General features: G+C 40.1%; 1 protein-coding gene across 1 annotated transcript; it reads left to right on the forward strand.

Annotated features, from left to right (window-relative positions):
- The first annotated feature begins 343 nt into the window (after nucleotides 1-343).
- Nucleotides 344-23,864, forward strand: LOC576025 (repulsive guidance molecule A). Its single transcript, XM_030977126.1, has 3 exons — nucleotides 344-1,234; nucleotides 5,605-6,179; nucleotides 22,761-23,864. Exons 1-3 carry the CDS (start codon nucleotides 1,039-1,041, stop codon nucleotides 23,472-23,474), a joined length of 1,485 nt encoding a protein of 494 aa, XP_030832986.1. The 5' UTR covers nucleotides 344-1,038; the 3' UTR covers nucleotides 23,475-23,864.
- The last annotated feature ends 487 nt before the right edge of the window (nucleotides 23,865-24,351 follow it).

Below are 24,351 nucleotides of genomic sequence, written 5' to 3' on the forward strand. Positions count from 1 at the left end.
GGCTTGTGTGAAAAGAACATTTCGGTGGAGTTCTGCAATAGCGATCAATAGAGAAGTGTGGTTTTGAATGGAAGGGGGCTATTGTGAGGTTGCTTTTAGTGATTGGCCTTTGCAAAGCTTGAGCCCTATAGAAAGCATTTCACAAGTCTGCTATTCATCTCCCAACCCAGCCTTTTCATCGCGAAATTTGCACAATTTACGGGGACAAACGCCGCTGATTTTGTATTCAGCGGCGCTGAGCCGAGTGGTAAACTTTGACTATTGAATTAAAAGGGGAAAATAGAAAAGGGGGATTGGGGAGTTGTGTGTGAGGAAAATTGAATAAAATACATTGAGCGAACGTGCTTGACAAGTTGGGTTCGTTTGTTCACTGGGATGAACTGACCAATCGGGGCACGTTGCAGTGTGTTTATGGCGGATTGAGGGTACAGTGACAGCTGGAGAGGGCCTCCCCGCGGGCTGATGCGAAGCCAGTCGGCAGCAGAGTCAGTATACGATTGTAAACCCTCGCAGAGAGCACGCGTTGTAGCATTCCAAGTATGCCATGCTAACTCGCTCGCTCCCTGACATCGGTGCCATTTCCCCATCACATTAATCATAATCGCAGGGAGCGCGTCGCTGAAGTGGGAGACCGATTCTAAGCAGGAATCAAACCGTTCACGCACTGCACATCATCGTTTCTGACGTGGACAATATATTGGGATTATATACCACGCCGAGAATTTATACCCACGTTTTAGAAGAGAGACGGGAGGAAAAGAATTATAGGAGGCAGTTCGCTCCCTCGCACATCTGATTATCATACACACTCGGTAGCCATTCATCGCTCTGACTAGGTTTTCGATGGGTGAAACATACGCCGCGCTACCCGCGTAGGCTATCAAGTCACGTCCGCTGGTATCTATAACACTATAGCCAGGTTAGGATGTAGATGAGCTGGGTCGGTCAGTGGCTGTCGACTCCTTTTCACCAACCATTTCAACGACGTCCTAAGTGCCATAAACTACGACATCTTTCAAGTATGACTTATCCAAGACTATGTTCGTCCATTTTTCTCACTCCAGAGCAACTCGCCTAGCGGATACTTGTGCTACGGCCAGTACGCCAGCTGCACATACATGGAAGGGAATGGGGAGGCGCAGAACCGCTATTTGCAGTACGTCGATTCTGCAGTCTGCTTCGCTGGCAGCTCTCCTACTCCAGATTGCCATCTTTACAGCTCTCATCTCAAAAGGTAGGTTTCTCAAATTGTTTATCTGATTGTATCAATAATGTGTGTGAGCAAGAGCGTCAGTTGTCATGATTGTGCATAACTATGTTATTCAGGATGTTTACACTGACTTATAGCTACAAACAGTACAGTATTATTATATTACAAATATACACAAGACAATGTTGATTACAAAGCGTAGATGTTCAAGGGGTTAAACAGAATTTGTCAATATTGAACTGAATTGTAAGTTAAATTATATCTTTATCAATGTCCTGGTGTTAGTGACTTTCACAACGCGTCAGTGCATTGTTATGTGTTATTTGTTGTGCAACAGCAATTCGATGTTCACAGCTCTACCAACATAATTTCAATTGAATTGTCTCAATCGTTCGTTAAAGACAGGAGACGAAATGTGTATTAATTGTAACATTTGGGCTCTGCAGTGTATAATCAACTGATCTTTGACGACAAGTATAAACCCAACATCAAATCATTTAAGTAAAATGTGTACTATCCTCACATTATCATTACAGAAAAAGGGACTTGCAGTCCTTGAAAGCATATGCAGTTTATCAGTTTAATACATGTGCCCCTATAATTTATTTGTAATTTGTCACATTCTGCCTCTATAATAAATAATTTGGAATCTTGGAATTTGCCACACATTAAAACAAACCTCTGTTTATTGCATTGCCATCCGTATCAATCATGTATTACACCAATATATCATTTTCCAGTTGAATATCGAGATACTACCCTTTCACCCAATTTCGTCATGGGGAGAGCAGACCGTTTGTTTGGTTCTTTCCTCTTGCTTTCCTCCATAAATAATTGTGCCAGAGACTTTTGAAAAATTCCTTCCAAGGTTTATGAACCCAGGTTTAGTGAGTGTTACCTCTTTTTTGGCACTTTTCAATTTGTTTTAGAAGCAGGAGAATGGAGACAAATACAGTTCATGTATGGGTTATGTTTCTGTCCACTTTCCTGCAGGGTGGGATAACTAATAGAAATCTCCTTGGCCATGTCAATGTTTGAATTGGTATATTCGTCTTGATCATGCCTCGCAACAATGCCAAAAAGTAAAGTCAATACAAGAAGAGAGGCTGAGAATTAAAGATAAATTTGCCCCAAACAGATATGTGTTTGCGAAGAGTACACAATCATGACGAGTTTTTGTGCCTTTCAGGTTAAATTTGCTGCCAACGCCTTTTCAGTTTGCCCCAATTCATACCAGTGTGCCTTTGTTCACAATTCTATGCGAGATCTTTTTTCCACCTTATACTTTTATCAAATAAATCATCTAAGTTTTACTTTCCCGTTAATGTAACAGTTAATGCTTTTGTGTTCCACTCAAAAGTGTAGAGTTCTAGAAAATATATGAATTTGTAATCGTACGCATAGTAAATGGTGTGTATATCCTCTAATGCAATAAAACGATGATTCTATTATTATTTAACCCTCGGATATGCAGCCACAACAATAATCTTCAAACCTCATCTATTCAATTTACTGAAGTTCCTTCCTTTACTCGTTTTTTATTCGCTGTTATTATATTCCATTGTATGCTTGGCTGAATTTATGAATTGAACGGCCCGTTGTGCTATCAAAATTTTGCGATTATCCTAGTTGATTGGGGTTTTGGTGGGAACAATAGATCCCTCTTGTGTGGAGGGAGCCTGGGTAATAGGTCCAATTGTTACCGTTCTAGTGGCTTTTGACGCAGTACATTGCCGAGTAATAATTATCAAGGACGCTCTGGCTTTGTATTGCTGTTTTCCAGACTGGCAAGCTTATATTGTTATTGGGTACACTGGAAATTCCTACTCCACGAAATGAGAATTAACATCACTGTCTTGTTAAACTTGATGTTTTTATTGGACAAGTAGGGAATAAATTGTGTGTGATATAACGAAGCTTCAAGTTCGCACTTTGCTCTCCATAAATAAATTCATTCCCTGATTGTTCTTTAGCCATTCATCCACTTTGGCATTCCGGCGATGGCTCATTTCCAAAATATATTAAAACGAATTACATACATTCAATTCACAAATTTTACAGCCCCGCAAATTGTGAAGTAATTGATTTAACTCATATCGCTCTCGTTAGCTCCTTCAATTGAAATGTAACGCCATGATCAGAGCGGTTTCGACTGGCGCAATCAAATGGCATTTGGGTTTGTTTGTCAAAACTGCAAGGTTACAATTATCCCATTTCACAGGTTTACAAGGACCTTTCATTTGTTGATCAAATAGAGTGATAGGGATATCGTGTTTGCTTTTGAACCTTTGATTCAGCACAACTTATAATTCCTTCTCTCTCTCTCTCCGCTCGGACCGGAGATATGTAGATATTGTATTAGGTTACCATAACATAGTTGGTTGTGAATTGGTAGGTATATAGCCGCATATATCCACCGTGCTACGGCAAGGTTATGCAAACTGTTTAAGCCCTTCGTGTATTCCCGTTTCCTTTCAGAACATGACCATGGCCTGGGATGTTGTACAAAGAAGTTCATGTTTTGACAAAGTACTCGCTGTATGACTTCCAAAATCATTGAGCTGCACTTGAAATGTACAGTCCGTTTAACTGTGCAGTCAAAATATCTAGCTCGAGAATTTTAACATAAAACAAAAATGTAATCTTCTCGATATTCTCGCCACAATGTACATTTATTATAAAATAGGCCTACGTGCTATTTATCATAACAAAATGTGTTTCTGTAGTACTTTGATATTAGTGAACTTGACACGGCCACTGAATAATACATGACTCAAGTATATTTTGAACATGCCAATCATCACAAATTAAGGGGTCGGCTACTTACTTGCTGGTCACTCAGCTAATGGGGCCCTTTAATTCTCTCACTCCATGCACGGACTTGGCCACGACGCAGCAGTTTACGAGCTGCCAAGCACGATGTAAATACGGCAGGCCGAGCCAAGGCTAAGCTCATATAAATTCGCTCTAGCCTCTCTACTGATGTCCAGTCATCCAGGGCATCCATCAAATATTGAGAGGCAGGAGTAGCAGTTCTTAGGGTCACTTGTGCCTCCTGTCCCGATTCCATCAAGGCCTCCTAAATTACTCCTCATCCGTCATCTTAATGTCCATTACAAAAGAAGAAAATAAAACGTGGATGTAGGCGATGCCCCCCTCCCCCTCCCCCTCCCCCTACCCCCTCCCCCTACCCCCTCCCCAAATGCGCACCTCACAAATCAATCGCTCTTGCCAACACCTACACATTATCAATACTGGTACCTTATTTTATGACAACTTTTCCATTAGGCCTTTGTAAAAATGTATTTCCTTCAAAACTAATGGGTATACAACTCTTGGAAGCCTGCAATTGGCAAGATTTTGATGTATAAAATACAGTTATCGTCACAGAATAATATTGACCTATAATGGTTGAATTCGTGGACGGCTATTTACGTAAGTAACTATGAACGTTTACATTTTAAACAATTAAAACAAAAATGAGGAGATGTTTTCCCAACTACCATCATATATGGCGTTAACTTATTAATACCTCTTGCCAATTATCATGAAATGAATGTGAAAATTGGTCTTGGTAGTGAGACTAGTGCCGCCTCTTTCGCGCGCAAATAGACGCGATTTCGAACTGCATCTGACACAGGCAAAACAGCAATGGAAGTACTATATGGGACATTTTATTTCAGAAATAACCTTTCCAATTGGGCTTCGCATGTAGCCATATTTACAAAGGTCAAGAGTCAAGAGAAGTGTCAGGTTAGATGATTTCAGATGTCTAGTCGAACAGTTTCAAAGTTCAAAACACTCTGTGTTGTACTCCTTGGAATTGCGAAACCACGTGTGTACTAATTCATAAGTACACCACCCTGTATAATTATTTTCTAGTATGAAATAAGCCTTATAGTGCAGGTATTGCAAAAGTATATGGACATGCAACATCAGAACCAACTCTCCTCCCAGCCCTCTGCCTCTTCGCGTTATGTTAAGATCAAGCAGTTACTTGTAAAAAAAGGTTACAATTAATTTAGAGAATTATATACAATTCATCTTGATGATCCTATTCACACCTTCGATAAGTTGATACTTGATGGGTTGCAGCCGTGCAGGGTATCAACTATCAAGAAAAGTATCTGTCACTGAACCACCGCGGAAACCAGAAGGTGGTCTCGGTGATAAAGATTCTGTGGAAAAAGAGAACTTTTTGGGGTGTATGGTGATGATATACTCCTGAAAGGTGACCCTGATAAACGACCCATTCTCCTTCAACTTCAGTTTATCATTTTCCTTTCGGACCTGTCTCTCCCTTTCATTTTGTAAATTGGTGCTAATATTACATAAATGTGTCACTATTGCTTGATGGCTTATTTTGTTTTCTTCCTTCCTGTTTGTTTTTGCAGTGTATTCAGCTTGTGATATCCTGTGGTGTTCATACCAGTACGAGGCAGACACAGATCCATTGGATCCAGGACCTTATCCAGACTTTTGCCGTGCCTTGCAGAGGTACCAGCGCTGCGTGGACAGAATATCACCGGGGTCGTGTCGGGGCGATCTCCACTACCATTCCACAAAGACAGTTATCCCCGACTTGCAAAGGAATTACGAATGTGAACGAGTGCTTCGAGAAGAGAACAACCCAGGCCCGACCAGGGCTGTGGAAACGACGACGAGGCCGTCACGTAACGGCGGTGACAACGACAGTGATTCGCCAGGGACAAACGGTCGTCCACCTTTCTTCCCGGATATTCTCTCGGACGCTCCTGAGACAGGAGGTTCGCAAAGGTGTCAGTACACAGGGTCCAGGAGCTTCAGACATTGCGGACTCTTTGGAGACCCACATTTGAGAACGTTTGACGATTTGTTCCAGACGTGTAAAGTGGCCGGTGCTTGGCCATTGATTTACAACGACTACCTGACTGCTCAGGTTACAAACGTGCCCTTGGTTCATGGTTCCGGTGCCACAGCTACAAACAAGGTTGGTATTTTGCTGTTCATTTCTTGTAACATCAGTGATTTGTTTTTACCGTCAAAATGCATTGGCCTGTAAATTTCTAGAAATTTAGTGAGGACGTTGTTAACATAATTACAGAAATACCAGAACAATGGAAGTGTGAAATTGATAATGTTTTGTTAAAGTGTCAGTCACTTTTCTCTTTAGTTTTGACAATACTGGGTATTTTTCCTTTCTTTGGATCACGTTTCAGCGAAATCTAGTAAATTGTTATCATACTATTTTTTTCATTATGCATGTTCTATGATGCAAATTAACACGAAATTTCTCGTTATGAAAATCATTTGATTTACCGCTACAATCTGTAATGTGTAATATGAAGATAATAAAGCAATGGACTGGGCGATTCGGGGGATGCTGCCTGTCATATTGAGAGCATATTCAGTGCATCTCTTCGTACATGGAGCTCTAAATCTTGGTCGCCCTTCTCTTGACAAACAAGCTCTTCAACAGTTCACACAGGTTTTAGTTTGCATGTGCTTGTGTGTTTTGCAACAAAGCTATCGCGGGAGATCTATTTGTTTTCCATTAACGCGAACAGAGCCTCGTACGCAGAGAACAAAAACAAATAAAGGTCCGTTGTAAACAGTACATTGTAAATGTTCTTCAGAGACCAACTGTCAATATATTTATGGCAAGAGATTCTTAGAAGGAATGGCTCTGGTGAGCAAAACAAGTAGTGTTATCCTTGTAAATTATGAAACAGGCTCGATTGTCATGATGCATTACTTTGCGTCAATACACTTTCCAACTTTGAAAGCTCATGTTCATGAAGTGGCTGTGGAGCTTTCATTCATGTCCTTCATGTTGACATAAAATCCGACTCATCATCACCATTCCCGATGTCAGCTGATGAGTGATAATGGTTGATCATGACCTTCTCCAAACATTAGTCATTTTCATTGTTATGATTACCTTTTTCTTTGTGTAAGTTGGTTTCTGCCATTTCTAACCCAGGGCATTCGTGTCCAGAAGGAGGTTATAGAGCTGTACGGGTGGATTCAAGGACCTGCCAAGTTTCTTCTTTGTGATCGATTTTCAAGAATTTGTTAAAGCGGATAATCGTGTATCCGTTATAATACCATTTCGTGTACTGTTACCTGGTTGTGCTTTGGATTACTACCTGGTTATTACCATACGCTCATAATTTGAGCGGCATTTCTTTTCTTTCAATTGAAACGTCAGGAAGTGCCAATGGTGCACTCCCAAATCCCCATCATTTCTTTCTCTGACACGTCCAACAAAAATGTTATGCTATTAGTTCTGGTCTACTCGCCGTGGTGGTTTTAACCTTCCTCTTTTACTTCTTTTCTTTCCACTGGACAAATAACTCCCACCGTCTTGGGTACACACGGTAAACCTGGCGAGCCATTCTCCACGGCTAAAGCCTTTCCGAAGGTTTCTTCTGCTTGGGGTTTCCATTGTGAGATTTGTGTGCAAATTTCGGTGTGCTTCACTTACGCTCGGCTGCTCCTCAAAGCAGTACAGTCCCGGCGGGGGCAATCCTGATGTCGCCTTACCCGTTTGTATTAGCTTGCCTTGAATACGGGCATAGATACGGGGCAGCTGTTTACTTGCGAGCCGTTCTTTCACCGTGTTCCCCTTCTCTTTTTATTCAGCCAAAGAAACTCACAAGAACCCCCGATGGCTGACCTACAAAGAGGTTCCCAATGAATTCAGAAATTCTTCCCCATTTTACTGATCCATATCTGTGACATCTTTTATTCACTACTGGGTCAATCTTAAGTTCATATTCGAGCTCCATTGTTGGGGAAACACACTGGTTGTCTGTGTTGAAATCTTGCATTGCATATCTTGGCTCGGTTTTCCATTCATTCCATTGATGTATAGTGTAACCTCTTAGGCATTTTGTGGTGTTGATAAAATAGATTAAAAGTTAAGTTTCATTATACACGTTATTTTTGTAGTGGATTATATTTGGCCTATATTGCAGCAGAGTTGTTAAAATACATTCATATTAAGGCATTTATGTTTAGATTGAAGGATAAATACCAGGCTAGTAGGGTCCCTCGTAGGAAAACGGACCACGTAGATCGTGGGGAATATTACTTTTGTCATTTTAAATGCCCCGCTACTATTGTAACACTATTATTCATTTAACATTTTGCAGAATTGCAGAACATTTGCAGAATATCTGCAGAATAATTTAATGCACAATCCTTTTTCATAAGGAACGTTACTTCCCCTATACATATTGGCATACTTTTTTCATTTTGAAATTAAATCATAATGTAATCAAGTACGATAGCGAGATGATATAAATTATTGCGATGTTTTAAACAATTGCCTCCGAGGCATACTTCTGTTTTTGCTCGATCATTTCGCCTTCCTCCGGCTCTTTAATTTGATACCGATGCCCTCACCACAGTACATAAAGCCATCATCGCACTCGGGCCGATACATTAGGCGAGTAAATCAATAAATGCCCATCATTATAAAACCATTTGTAATCGAAGTTCACTTAGTCTCAGGCAAAGGGAATTCGATTTGTTGGATGTGCTAAAACGGAGTGTTGTTACCTCATGATTGTATGTGGATGGGGTGGAGGCGATCGATTTGTCAACCCTGGACCAGACACATAAATGATGAATGACGGACAGCCTTCAAGCACAATGAGTGGAAGTTGGCGTTTAGGATTATGTGTCGAGTGATTATTGTCATTGTGTGGCCAGAGACAAGACCCTGGCGTGGCCACTCTGCACATGTGCAGTTTTGTAGGAAATCAGCATTTCTTTTATAATTATGATCCCATCTGCAAAACCTTTTTACGACTTCAGTTTTGTTTTTCGTTTAACTCTTTGTTTATATTGTCATTGCGATTAGCTTCATCCTTTCGAAATCAGCCATTTTCGTTATGTAACGATACGAATTATTTCATTAACCTGTTTACGAATAATTGTATTTAAACAGTCAGAATGCAAATTGCTTATTATTTATGTGTTAGGTAGGGCAAGCCATGATGCTTGTACTACGTAGCAACAATTGATTTATGAAATCATACGTATCGAGGCGCTTCTCAAAGGCATGCATATTGAAATGCCCTTGTTGTGAAGATGTGTATGCTACTACAAGAACTCGTCAACTGATCCTGGCCAGCTTTTGGGAAGAAATTCTTGGACCACACCGCGTCATTTTGCCTCGTAACTCTATCTTCTCCATCCCCTCTCCCGTCGGATAGTTTATTTACACAGCCAGGAAATCAAACCATGCCTGCCTCTCTAGCTTAGAAAAATGATGATGCCAATTTTGCAGAGCATGCAAGCTGCATATCGAGCTCACGTCCAATGCACATTCGAAAGCTAAACTCCTGCGGAGACAGATTTTATCTTGTAATAAATATCTTTGAAGCACAGAAAAATCCTTAATGGAGGAATCACAAATAATATTCCAAAAGAATCCTATCCTCTTGTGCAGAATCGAAGCAATGTATTTCAGGCTTCAGTCAAATAACTGTTGATAAGATATCTATTTGTAAAATGGAAGGTTTCCAGAAATTGTTGGAATGTTGGCCTTTTACTGCCACACCAGTTCCACACTTCGCTTATTAGTACATCGGGATACTATTTTTCTGAAATTCAAAATCGACTTCATGTATAAAATGGAAAGGAAGCCCAGTTTCTTTACCCCAAACCACCCACAGTCTATAGACCTACCGGTTACGAATCATATCTGACCAGGACCTTTTTACTGCCCGCTCCGATGGAAACCAAAAACAGACGGAAGGGTGGTAAAATGAGAAGTGGACGTCGTTAAAAACCAACATGACGACCTCGACATGTCAACATAGCCCAAAGCTTGTAAAATTCCAATCGGCCGGAGCATGATTCGGGTCATGACCCCTAGGCTTTAAAGGGAATGGGGAGTTCAGGTGAAGCTGAACATTTGTACGGTTTTATTGCTATGTGTACAGAAGGTCATATCAGCAATATTTCATGTAGGGGATTACTTTTGAAGTGGTACAACTTTAGAAAAAGTTTAAATTATTGGATCGTGTAGTTTCTTGCACCATGGACCATGCTTGATCACTATATGAGTGGTGTGTGTGTGTTGTGTAGTCCCGGGTACTCATATCGGTGTGCAGCGCTCCTTCATGTGGTTTTCAGCAGGATTTGGGTCAATTTCTCACGATTGTGATGATTCCATCACCTTACAAGATAGAAATGTTCCGGTTTCTACACAATCATCCTTTCGGAGTCACTTGTCAGAACTTAACATTATCTTTAAAGGTTAAGAAGACAGGTCTCGAGGCAAAATGGATATCATCCACAATACACGAGATGACTTCATAGTCATACAGTACATATACCTTCCAGTGCCCATCGCAATGTTTCGTAAATTTATGAGGAGCCATTTTAATTTGTAGTTTTATCATTTTGTACTTATTTGTGCTCCAATCAAGTATCCTCCTTGAAATTCCTTTAAAATGATCTCCCATTTCCGGATCTATAATCTGTATAAATAATTGATATTCTGATGGAGTTATACAAAATAAAATGGTGAAATACAGTGCCTAAATCATCCAAATGCAGATCCTTTGACCCCCCCCTCCCCTTTAATACGTAAGTCCGAAGTAGGATTATAATCTGGACATGGAATAATGACTGGTCAGTTCCCATAAATTTTACGATTTATTGAAACTGTAACGGGAGTAAATTATTATGCCCTTGGCAATAAAATAGTAAGAGGATTGTCCTTTTTATAATGCCAACCTTGTCATACACTTGTTATACAGCACTGCCAAGGCTTCGTCTCCTCTCTTCATTCTGGTAATAATCAATTCAACTGACTTGTTATGGCTTGAGTAATCCACTGAAATTCACCCAACAGATCCATCATACGCCCCTGGTCTTCTCACTGTCTTTGCGTCATCATAATTCGGGAATATTTGGAGAGAAAACAATAATGCAGTCCCTCTAACCGGAGTTTCTCAATCGAGAAGGCATGCTCGTGAAGTTAAATCAAAAGGAAGGTGTCCTAAAACGGAGGATAATTGGTAGCTGAAGGGCCGTTTGCGATGCGGATTAGGCGCTGATTTAGCGAATTATGCGAAGAAGAATCGAATATTCTGTGCCGCTTGCACTTGCGTGCATCTGTCGTAGCCAGAGGGGCGGTGATCTATCAAAATAAGTCGTGCTTAGACGCTGCCCTACTACAAGTATTGCCTGCCATATTTTACTGCGAGTGGGACTGTTGAGATGAAATGGAAATTAGAATTCAAAGTGTGAGCTGGGTAACCTAGAAAATAGTTTCATTAGCTCAAAATATTCACACTTTACGATATGATAATATTACAGGTCTTAATATTTGGTCACATCTCTGGATTCGATCAAAAGATTTTACCAAAGTAATAATCTTATTTTCCAATCAGTTACTTTTCTTTAGAACGGTGTTCAATACCATTCCCAATCAAATAAAACTGAAGCATTTCATCAGTTCTGTCAGACATGATTGACTGCTTTCATCTATTTCAAGTGTGGGAAATTAAATTTTCGCGCCTATAGTCCCTTGTATTGATTTTGGCTCTACAACACCACCTCCCAACGATCACATGGACACGCTGTGTAACGCCTCAGTTCATAACAATTGTATAAAACCTGTCAATTATCACCCAAAAGACAATGAATCTCGATATTTCAGCTGCATACGCTCGAAAAACGATTAGAGCATATCTAGGGATAATGCTTAACAAATAGAAAAGGAATGTGTAATTAATCAAGGAGTATTTTCATTGCTTTTTATCTATTTAATGATTCGCCACATCTGAACAGCCTTCAAGGCTATTGTTGTATGCGATCTGAATACATTTTGATAATCTTTCACAGGAATGGTACCATTTAGAACTTAAAAGTCGTAATTAGGAAAGGAAAAGGGCTGTGAATATTCCGAATTCACATCATTCATCATAATTTCATACCTAAACCAAGGAGAGGGTTAGTTTTGATGATTTCATAAATGGTGATGTTATGTTCAAATTAAATGAGTAAATATATCGCTATTCAAAAGAAGAAGAAAAAATACCCGAAGGTTCGTTTCGTTGAATCCAATAGTGAATACTGTCTTGTAATTTGATGATATGTACATGAATGTTAATGACTTAATGTTAACATACTTGGCCCACCCGTGCTGGCCTTTGCATGTCTGTGCAAGATATCAAGATGAAATATGAACATTTTTAAAAATAAATATGAGTATTCCCATTTTTACTCCAGCGTACATGCTGTTGCACGTCAGAGCATGAAGTTACCACAGCGAGTTAATTAAATCACAGTATTGGGTTGTGTTCATTGTAGTTCCCTATGCCCTTTTTGCTTGAGTGAGAGATATCCCGTTATGTCCTACCAAAGACGGAGTGGTGTCTCCATGGCTCTACTCTGATTCGGTGATAGACTGCGAGTTCGTCACCTTTCCATATATGCATCAAGGTAAACAAACAAAGTTGGTGTAAAAAGACCTCCACGATACCCGCCTTCCATTGGCACAGTCACCTTGTTCACACATTCTCATTCCAAAGAAAAATAATACTCTATTTGCTACCCCCAAACATTCGGGATTTCTACGATATAGTTAGCTGTACACTGAAATGTTTTATGAAAAGTATTGATGTCAATCATGTCATAATTTCCGTGAGTCATCAGTTTCATGCATGACAATACCGTTACTTTCATGTATTTTGTGATCCATCTGAAGTTCAGATGAATCCTAAAATAAGAATACATATTCTAAAGTCAGAATAATGTGTATAATATCAACTTGCTATTTGAAATATTCGTTGTACTTCTCAGACTCTACGTTGTGAGCTTTATAGCATTGATGCATGCAACATCATACCGGTCCCATCTACTCGTTTTGGCGTGCTCTCATGCCGTGGCACCTTATTAGGTTATTACACATTATAATAATACAATTCACACTATTCAAGCACCGAAAGCACTGACTGCTTAGAGATGGATGTCAGGAGGGAGGTACGCTGTACCGGTTGTCGGGATGTGGGGCTGCCGGAACATCTGCGACTACGTGTCATGTCTCCAAGGCTTGTTGCTAGGCAACTGAAGAGCATAGAGGAGGAGCCCGCTGAGAACATGTCAGGTTGAGTGGAGGAGGAGAATAAGATGCGGGCAAAGAACTTTTAAAGGAACGAGTGTTCAAAGGATTTGAATGGATTTGTGTCAGTTGAAATCAAAAGTGTTGTTCTCCAATCACTGTGTAAGATCATCCAGGGGGTCTTTTGGGTTACCTGCTCTCATTTTGGCTTCAGAACTAGACTGATAATATATATCCAATCTTTATACTTGGTTACATGCAATGCATGGTGGCCTTTTTTCCGTGATCAGAACTGTAGGCTCAGTTGAGCAGGCCCATATTTAAAACAGGGAGTTGGAATGGTTTGCACAGACTCCACGATTGTTTTGTTTTGACTGTTCTATTTCCGAAAATGTATAAAGCACAGTTCTTGCATAATATGACGCCTTTGATACGGAATGTACATCGGCACTCCTTCTGCGATTTGAATTAGATCGGAAAATATAAGCATATTTCTGATTTGCGTCAAATGAAATACAGAGTGGCGACCGTTTTGTTCTTCGTGACTTGTGAAAGAAACCTTTAAAACTTCTTGGATCAGTCACCCATCTCTTTAGTCAAGGTAACCCCATCATTACCCCGCTGTGTTCGGCGCGCAGCATCCAGCTGAGATGACCCCTTCGTCCTGGAAGAGAGTTCTTCAAGTGATCAACGTGATGGAGGAGGATTATGGTGATGTTGATGAGTGTAACCACAAACAAGCAGAGTTTGGCGGAAATGAAACGATGAACTTTCCCTTCTCTCCTCATGAACAAGGGGATATCACTGAGCTGCTGATTGGTAAAACTAGTAGGGAATCACCTTGAGTCTCCCAATGTACACTGTACAATGTTCGGACGTTAACTCTTCCAGTCAAAAAGAGAGTTTCGACATTTTGAATCTATCACAAATAGATTGATGATAGCTTTATAATATTTATTGGAACGCTTTCCATGAGTATCGTGTTTTGAATCTATCGCAAATATGTGGCTGTCTCTGCTGAATGTGCAACTATGCATTCGTAGTGTGTAATTATAAAACTTCAACTTGTTAAAACTATAACTATGCATATGTTTAAATTAATATCGCTCTCGGTCCATCGTGATTATTTGCTGGAATCATTTAGAGGGTATGGGGAATGTCATACTTTGTGCTTTCAAAAGTGGTTCTGCCATTGTTGGCGTGTATTCCAAAAAAGAAGGACACGTGCAGATAGTTTTTTTCTTTTTTTTTGTGGAACGATGAATGATCCTTGATGGTTGGTCTCTCAGCCATGATAATCCACAGACAATAGCCAGGCATTTTGTTATCTATGGCCAACGTCAAAGCCGATGAGTTATGGGATTTGGCTGAATGGGAACTCAGATAATAGAATCGATTTATGAGTGCCACGGGCAACTCTGGAAAAGAAAGAGAAGTTGGCAACTGACAATTGACATTTGCAACCATATACCTACACTACTGACGTGGATACCCACTATAAACTCATAGCCATGAAGAAAGAAAAAAAAATCGTGTTATGACCAAGAGTTTAAGCCGGAGCCCCCTCCTTAAAACAGGCAAAGAAAGAAAGATGAATGTAAATGATTATGCCGTGTCCACTCCATGGTATTGTATTGGACTACTAAAGTGCTATTAAAACAACACGTTCTAGTACTACATGTACTAGTTTACTAGTAGGCCTGTATGATGTTGTATTTGAAATCATTTTGAAAGCTGATGGAAACCTTACTTGAATCGGATATTTTTCTCCTCGACAACGCTCAGTCGTGAATCAAAGAGCGTACAACCCAAAAGTTTACTGTGCTCGCCATTTTCCGGCTCTTTTTACGAACATACACAAAGTAAATTAAAACTTACAAGGTAAGCTATTACCTTGATTATCTATTATGTCGATCATTTCTGCGTCATCGGTCTCATCCCTGTTTATTCAAGCAAGCCCTAAGTAAAAAGGATTTAAGAATTTAAACGTAGATAACCCTAAAGTGCGCACAAATTACAAATAACTGATTGGATTTTGAAATTGAGGTGGAAGAAAAGGCCCGAGGAACAATTGGGATAACATTCGAATGCAAGAGCTTAAACATACTTGTTGAATGGTGTGCTCTGTGCTACATTTTTTAGTCAATGATTTCAATGGAATGTTGAACGAGTTGTCTTTAATTGGGCACATACTTGGTATACCGTGCATTAGCTCCATCGTGTTTTACCACTTTCCTTCAAAGAATGGGCCATATATAGGGCTTTAGTTGAGCGCCCATAGACTCCATACAATCATCGTAGAAATTGGAAAGAAATCGTTCAACGGAAAATTTAAATCAAAGCTTGTTAGGCTTCCCACGGATCAAGAAAAAAACCGAAGGTTAAATCTTGAATACGGTCCTGTGTATGGGGCACTTTGTAGTTTAGAAAGAAGTTATGGCAAAAGACCATGTCCTTAATAAGTGGGTACATATTGTTATAAGGACGATGAATTCACATTTTTATTGAAAATTATTCTGCATTGCGAGTTAGTTTCAAAGATGTTTCAACTGTTATGGTTATTCATTGCGATTTTGGTTAAGCTAATTCACCAACTTTGGCTACTTTTATTAATTTGTTGCTCATACATGTTCATAAATTCGTTTCTTTTGTAGCTTGTGGTTGGCGACTAGTCAATATAATACGGTATGATATAGCATGTCTAAAATCTTCTAAACAAACGATCGACTGTTGATTATCATAATTACGTATTGTTTTGATCCTTTCATAAATATTCCAGCTTAAAACATTGCTCAATATAGAACGATGAGCAAAAACGGCACCCTAGTCCCAGACATAGATTCTGAGCGCACGTTTAGCAAAGGCTTGCGGGGAAATGTTTCGACCCACTTGCAGTTGTAATACGTGTAGTACAAGCACTAGGAGTGTTAAATTAGATTGTAATTCGAGAGGCATTGTCGTCATATTGATGACTGCCTGTATGCTAATATTGTTTCCCCTGGAAGCGAGATGGATGGGAGAGCAAGGCTAGAGGTGCTGGAGCGAGGGGAATCTCTTGGAAACAGAAGAAGGCTTCTTTTTCTTGAGACGACACTAGTTTGATTCCATAGCACATTTTCAATCTGCTGTTATGGAGGACGCTGGATAACACCAGCGGGAATACTCTAGGCTGGATAGGATAACAGACGCCATCGCCTCCACACTGCACCCAGATTCAAGAATATCATGTCTCTCTGAGACACCCCACCCCTTCTCTCCATTAATATACATTCAGATTATAATCATAAAGAACTTCGGAGACACTAACATTGTCTAGAGAGAGATTGAGAGAGGGGAGCGAGGAGTGATCCATATAAAACTTGCTTTACTTGTTATTATCAGTTTGTCGACTTAAGATTATCGGGCATCTCACTGTTATGGCAAACAGCAAGAATAATTTGTTATTTATCCGATACCAAAGAACATTATACTTCCGGCATATTACCAGATAATATCACAGAATCATGATGTATACCTTTTTGGGAAGAGGGGTGTCCGTCAAACGTATAAAGCGATGTTATCCACGTTTCCCAACGGTTTGTGTGGGTGTATTCTGTGGCTCCATTTAAAAACAAATGGCTGCCAGAAAGAAAGAAAGGATGGCGATAGAGGAGGTGGAGGTAAACTAGATAAGTAGTCCACAAGGGTGGGTCAATCCACTTTCCTCCTCTCCTCGGCGGTATAACATCGAAAGTTCACCAATCGGGTTGCAGTCATCCGGTGAAAAAAATGATTAGGCGTATATTTTTATTGCTCTATTTTGGTCGTATATCAAGATCTGATCTGCTCTCTGTCTCTGTGACAGAATACTGAAATACTTGTGGTCTATGCCATAGTAAGTATGTCTTAGGAGTTAAGAGGATAAACGAAATAGGGTTGGTCCATATGCCGTGCCATGAACGCATTAATACGTCGACGATGCGCGATGTAACCATAACACCTTCAGAATTACGTATTAATTGCATTTTCTCTTTAGCTTACATCTTCAACTCGTACTTTTTAAGGGAAATTGTGTCACTGTTGATTAATTAAGAAATATGAGGATGGCAATATCATCTTTATAATTATTGTGAGTGGATATCAGCAGTACTACTACCAAGAGGCCTGCATCCTTCTGTACAAGCATAAGTATAGATTCCATCGTTACAGAAGTGCATCTGATCACCTCCATGATACAATCCAGACACATGAGTACACGACCTTATACCAACTTGTACATGCAGTACAGACAGAGGCGAATTATATAAATGGGACCTCCATTATTGGCATGGCTAGTGATTTTTCTTGACCCTTTTATTCTGCTTTATTTCCCTCTCTTTCTTCTAATTCATCTCACTTGAGAAAACACATCGACAAAGCCGTCGGAGTTCTTTTGAGAGGCATGAAGGTGGAATAATTCTAAATTCAATAGCGTGCGGCTGAGGGCACGTAGCTTTCTGGTCCGGTGATCGAGCGCGCGGCTCACGAAATACGACGACAAAATGCAGTGAAGTTTGATGCTTTCGATCTTAAAGAGCTACAGCTAAAATGTTTAAAGGGCAACAAGTACTGTTAACCAGTGGAACTATCACTGGTATGGCCAAAGTCAAATTTACAGCATGATAAACTAGTGAAAATGAAAAAAAAAACAGTCGATTTACTACCCGTGAATATATATTTCTTTGTTCTGTTATTAGATTACATAAAGCAGTACTATAATCTATACGGTTCTACGGCATTAAATGTTTAATTTCCCAGAGATTACGGAGAAGCCTTATAGTGGACGAGACTCGGGGAGGGGGAACCAAACTTTCCTCAATACATTGTACACACAATCAATAGTCCAACTTTCCAATTACCGGCGCAATAGAAAACGTTTTCCTCGTGGTTTTGTAAAGGTTATTCATTGGTAACAAAGAACTCGTGAAGTCCAGTTTTTACGCCGTAAATACAGTTTGTTATCAGCTGTAGTGGACTGGATTTTGCATCAAAACAGTTGTATAGATTCTGGTAACAATGCAAAGGTTATTCTGGACGTGATAGAAAGATAACATCTTTTCGAGTAATTGATTCTTGGACTGTTTGAAACTGAAGTAGTGGAAAATTGAGGGGAATTATAAAAGTAACGTGTCATAATGTGAAGCTTTGGTACAATAGTAGTAGTTCCTGCCTCTAAAATTTCAACCGAAATTAATATCATCGTCTCCTACTCTTGACCCAAGATTCCAAAATGTGTGTATTTTCGTTGATGTCAGTAAAGTGGCGACTCGTTTTTTAAAACAAATAGTCAAATTAGTATGAAGATACACCCATCATTCTAGAGTAGTCCTACAGTTTCTTCCTTTGTCAGCCCATGGTCAGCTGAACTGCTTGGCTGTCACAACCTCCGGAGCCCCCGTGTATCGGGAAAGTCCATCATGTCCGAGTGTTTGCTGGTCAAGATCGAATGCAAACAAGCTTTCTCTGAACGGCGTTATCCCCCTCTTTCATTACAACTGGGGTCAATGTCACTTGAAGTAGTGGCCATGACATTATTGGATTGGCTTTGTCGTTGTATAGCTTGGGTACCTGGATGGGGTCGTATTTGGATCTAATTATGTTATCAGAGTGGAGCGCTGTGGTATATTGGCGAAGGCTCGTGATTCTCATATGATAGATCCTTGGTTCTATCCTCGTTTGGTGCTCACATCCTTGGACAATGTGTTTTGCCAACAGTTGGGCCTTCTCTACCCAGGTATATTAAAATGAGTACTCGGTACCTGGATATGCTTGGGTTTCTAAATCAGATATTTACAGGGCCTGTAAGAAGAACAACGGTGATACTGATCTAGTTGCTACCTTGGCTAAATAATGGTTCTGAAGAGAACTATCAGCCATCGTGTTTAGATCGAATTTAAACTGGCTATATATTGCATTGCCACTTTAATTGCGCAATACTTGTTTGTCTCTCATTCGTCTTTGTAGTTAGGTACATCCTTAGCTGAACATCAAATCAATAAAAGCATTATCATGAGTCTCAATCTCAATATACTATCCAACTTGTATCGTGTAGATCTTGTGTAGAGCCGAGATCAGAACCCGTCGGCGAAACTATTTTTCCGTCTGTCTCCCAGAGTTCAAAGACGGTAAATTCTGGTTTCCCAAGAGAGGAAACGAATACGATCATCTCTTTATTTCATGGCGGTTTGCCCTTTTACGGTATGGAATCCAAATGGACAAGTCCTAAACAAAACGGTCCTAATTTCGTGCTCTGAGGAGACTTTCCTCTCGGGAAGATTTTCCCAATTTCTATTTTCAAAGTCAGTTGGATTCTTTATAGGCCAGCAAATCTTGACTGTATAAGCTGTAGTTTTATACATGTTCCGCCATTTTGCCTTATACCCTCTGTTTTGGGGGGTAGTTTTGGGGTAGTGACGTCAGCTAGACTCTGGAATGTGGTCGTGGGTTACCTATATGTCAACAGTTCGTAGATCTTTCTGGCGTCGGTTCGCTTTTCATGAATCGCGGATACATTCCAAGTACATCGAGACAGCAGTCATAATAAGCGCGTTTTATTCAAAACCCAACCCCTAGTCGTAACCTAACCTTTGGGGGTGGGGGGGGGGGGGGGGGGCTTGTTGTCATGTGTATGAAGTCATTGTCGTAATTATGTAGATTACTCAACGTCACTTATCAATATCTTCCTGTAAATAGCGGCCTATTGAGAGCCACAAAAATGTTAACTCTGAGTTAAAGTACATGTATAATGAGATAACGCCTGCCTGGCTCCGAGCTGAACAACATCTATGGAGATTGATGCAGTTAGAATTTTACAATACACTTTACTGCACAATTTGCGACAAACCCCGAATGTTATAGACCAATTCATGAGCTCACAATTTCCTTCTTGTATCACAACGGAATTGTCAAGTACATGTAGTACTCACCCATAACGGAAGGCCACAGCTCAATTGGGATAACACAAACATCGAACTTCGGCATGTTTTATTACGTATCTGGGGATGTGTTTCGGTCCCTCAACGACTCCGGTGGGACGACTTATTTGTCAGCCGCGCGGGTTACAAGGAGAAGTTTTATGGTGGCTTTTTACGACAATCACCTTCGCTGGTAGCGTTATAAAAAATCCTATCATCACGGTTTGGATATAATCTTATCTCCATGCCAAGGTTATACAAAGAGAGCTCTCCAGACTCATTGGATACCTTGTCTCGAGTTGTAGAAAGTTGTCACTGGCAATAGTGAATAATAGAAAAAGAGGCAATTGCTTATAATATCATACATGCCAACTGTTCAGATTAAAGAGGAACATTCCTCTTTTTGGGAGAAGATAATTATCATTTTAATGCAGGTGTTCCTCTTCCTGTACAAATTTGTCTGTAGTATTGAATAGGAGAGTTAGGATTGTTCCTCTTTTCTTTGAAAATAGCATAATTTGTACAGATTTCTGATTTTCAAATGTTGGCATGTATGTAATTATGTTGATACAAAAATTAAACATTTTAAAATGGCTATTCACAATTTGTTCTGGTTTACTGTACCAGAGACATGCATCCCTGGTTGCACTGTTTGATACGTTGATAACTTGATAGGTTAGTTGATTTCTTTGACTCTGTCTGGCGATGTTTTTCTGTTACGTGTTTACCTATTCAAAGTTGAATTTCATGTGGAAATTATATCACATGCTGCTTTTGTGATGCCAACACTTCTTTTAACGAATCAAAATTCTTGTTGCTGGTCCAGTCCTTTAAGTTTTGCTAAATCCAGATATTCCTTTCGTATTCTCGCCTACACAAACATCTATGGTTTCTAAACTTCACAAAGATTTAACCCCAACCCGATGACTTACTCTGTCTGTCGTTACCTTCTTATTTTCCCATCGCCATTAATTCCCATTACAATTCAAATTGGGACCAGATTGGTTTCATCTCCAAACTTCGAGGGAAAAAAATTATAAAAACCCAGAGGATAATAGATTATTCAGTTCGGCTGTGCACCAAGTACAATAACAATGCTTGATAAGCAAAAGAAAAATATAATCTTGCATTGAGCGGGGATTATCACAGGGGTGGGGTTTTGTGTCTCGCCATTTTTCTCGCCCGATTTGACGAGAATTTTCATCATCAGCATTCGATTTTACGGTCAGATGGCGGCATGAAAAGATAAAATTATGGTAGTGAACCGAAATGAAAATGTTGCTTTCCTCGCCTTTGCCCCCCCCCCCCGTCTTTATCTTCCCCCTCTCTGTTGTACACTCATTGTGTTGGTCTGTGTAGGCCTACTCCTTGTGTAAGGCGATGTGATGGTTCAACATTAATAATTAATTTACTGAGCCTTTCTCATTGTAATGTCATAAATACTCATGATTATCAAATTATTTACACAAAACAAATTGGACTCCAATACATCCTTTGTCCGTTATTTGTGATTGGTATTCGACCATTTTCTGATTACTGTATATTCAAATCACACGACTTCGAGTAACTAATCACCGCGGTGGATGGATGCAAGTGTGTAGTAGGAGGCCTTGTTTGTGCCTGGTCTAATCGGGAATCAAGTGTGGTGCTTGTTATGTATCGCTTTCTACGAAAGGTTTCCAACCCTCTCTGTACTTGGCAATGCCTTTGAAACACGAGAGACATTGGAATGCGGTCAGGGGTATTACGACGGGTCAGACTATAAAACCTTGTGATTTATGCGCAGGTAAAGCCCTGGACTATTGCCTCGACATGGCGTTTGTAACACAGGAACAAATTTGATCGTTGTAGGGCCGGTGATGAAAGCAATGCTGATGGGAAAAACAGCAGGGATTGAATTATGTGTGGTAGGCCATCGCCCTAACCACCGGGCTATTGCAAGTTCCACGCAAAGACATGTATGGCCTAAAATAAGCGGACAAACGAACTTGCGTTGTTGGTTGTGACTGAAAAAAATAGAAGCTCCGGTTGTTACTGAAATGAAAATAACAACTTGAGGAATTGAATGGCATCAAAATTGGGTTATAATGTTATTGGAATTTGTCACTTCGATTTGGTATTTTGCTCCATTATCTTTAGTTGTAATCTTTAACCATGTTTTTATCTTGAAGTTATTGCGGATATAGCATATTGGTGAATTTATAGGCTCTTACACGTTTGAATTTCATTTTTTACATGATTCCCCCGGAGATATGTTGTTTTAATAAATAAATGTACGTTATTCCGCTTCTTATTGACAGAGGGCGGAAGTTCCATTGTAAGCCCTCCTCACCCGCCATTCCATCTGAAAAGTAAACCCCCACCTGCTTGGATTTCGGTTTGAGCATTACGTTCTAATCACATTGGCCTTCACGCTGGGTTGTCAATGGTTTTACACCGAATGAACCGGTCAAGGCGATGAGGCCAGGCGTCTGGGAATTCATACATATTCGAAATGCTCTTGCTTCCTTTAATCTAACTGTAATTTCCCCCTTCTTTTTCGTTTCTGCAGTTGACTGTGATCATCAAGCCATTTCGGGACGGTGAATGCGCACAGCGGAAACTGTACCAGGCCACCGCTGGAAATCTCCCCACAACCTTCGACGACGGGACAATCACAAGCGGTCGGGAGGAAGGCGTCGTCATCATCGAAGTCATCCCTGGTGAACACGTTGAGATTCACATCAGGTACATCGCGACGTTGATCGTCATCCGCCAAGTCGGCCGGTACATCACCTTCGCCGTCCGCATGCCTGAGGAGCTGATCCAGTACCAGGGCGCAGAAGACATGCAGCTCTGCGTCAAGGGTTGTCCGGTCTCGGAACAGATAGACTACGCCACATTCTTGAGCCAAACGACGCGCGCAGATCGCAACTACAAAGAGCTCCGTGTCGACGCCATTGCCAAATGCAGAAAAGCCAAAATCTACGACGAATATTTAGATTCGTGCGTCTTTGACCTCCTCACAACAGGCGACGCGAACTTTACACAAGCCGCGAAGAGCGCCCTCACCGACGTGAATCGTCTTCATCCGAATGCTTCCTTTCTGTTCAAAAACAGGACTAGTGTGTTTGAAAATGCATCCTTCCCAGGATACAGGGACATTGAAGGTGGAGCACCACCAAGAACTTATTTATTTCATCACTTACAGTTCAACCTAGCAATGGTACTATTCTCAATACTCATCAGTAGTTATATGTCTTCATGGTGTCACATTCAGCGGTGACACCCAACACCCACCCCAGTTTTTGTAAGCCCCCCTTCCCCCAAATCCTATATTATTTTGTATATTATTTTGTAAAAAATATATTATATTAACTTGTATTGAAATCTATTATATAATTCAAAACATCCTGAGCAAATGCTGTACATACAATTTAATAAAGATATTTGGAATACTCATTATCAGTTCAGAAGTCAGAACATGAAAGTAAACAGAATGTACCAAACTTAAATATACCAAATTCGAAAGTATGACATAAAAAAAAAAGAAAGAAGATGTTACTTTTTGTGGAAGAAAATGACAGACAGCAGTTATCAATTGCTCAGGGTATATTTGCTGAGATGGCTTTGCAAAAAATGGAATTAAAATATGTGACAAAGTTAAAACTTTAAACTCATGAGTTCTTGTTTTTATCTTGTTTTCTGGATTCTATTCAAAAGCATGGAGGTAATTATAATAAGTTGTGATGATGAAGAAGTTGAAAGAACATGATAATGATCATGATATTAAAGGGATCCGGTAACTTTGTCTCAGATTCAGAAACAAAATTCTGGATTTAGCTCATGATGCAATGATAATTATAAACCTTTAGGTCAGTCAGGAAACCCATGAATTTTACAAGCCGATCGCCTGTCTGATTATCAAGATATTTATGATTGGAATTACAAATTTTGAAAACCGTTCGCCTGACGGTTTTCATAACACTACAGTCTATTGGGGAAAATGAGTATGGTAAAACCGGTCACTCAAAGATTTTTACTTTTTTGAGGCACTTCTTGATCATTTTGAAGCGCAATTTTTTTAGGGCTTCAATATTACACCATATCACAGACACTGATAACACGTAGGGCCGTGTATCTCAGATTTAACATTGTTAAAC

This window comes from Strongylocentrotus purpuratus, unplaced genomic scaffold, assembly GCF_000002235.5.
Source record: "Strongylocentrotus purpuratus isolate Spur 01 unplaced genomic scaffold, Spur_5.0 spur5_scaffold_9, whole genome shotgun sequence".
Lineage (NCBI taxonomy): Eukaryota > Metazoa > Echinodermata > Echinoidea > Camarodonta > Strongylocentrotidae > Strongylocentrotus > Strongylocentrotus purpuratus.

What these genes read in the sequence shown, in the direction of transcription:
- LOC576025 (XM_030977126.1), top strand. Translation starts at nt 1,039, where the DNA reads ATGTTCGTCCATTTTTCTCACTCCAGAGCAACTCGCCTAGCGGATACT. An exon ending in TACAGCTCTCATCTCAAAAG is followed by an intron (nt 1,235 to 5,604) that starts GTAGGTTTCTCA and finishes TTGTTTTTGCAG; the next exon opens with TGTATTCAGCTTGTGATATC. An exon ending in GTGCCACAGCTACAAACAAG is followed by an intron (nt 6,180 to 22,760) that starts GTTGGTATTTTG and finishes TCGTTTCTGCAG; the next exon opens with TTGACTGTGATCATCAAGCC.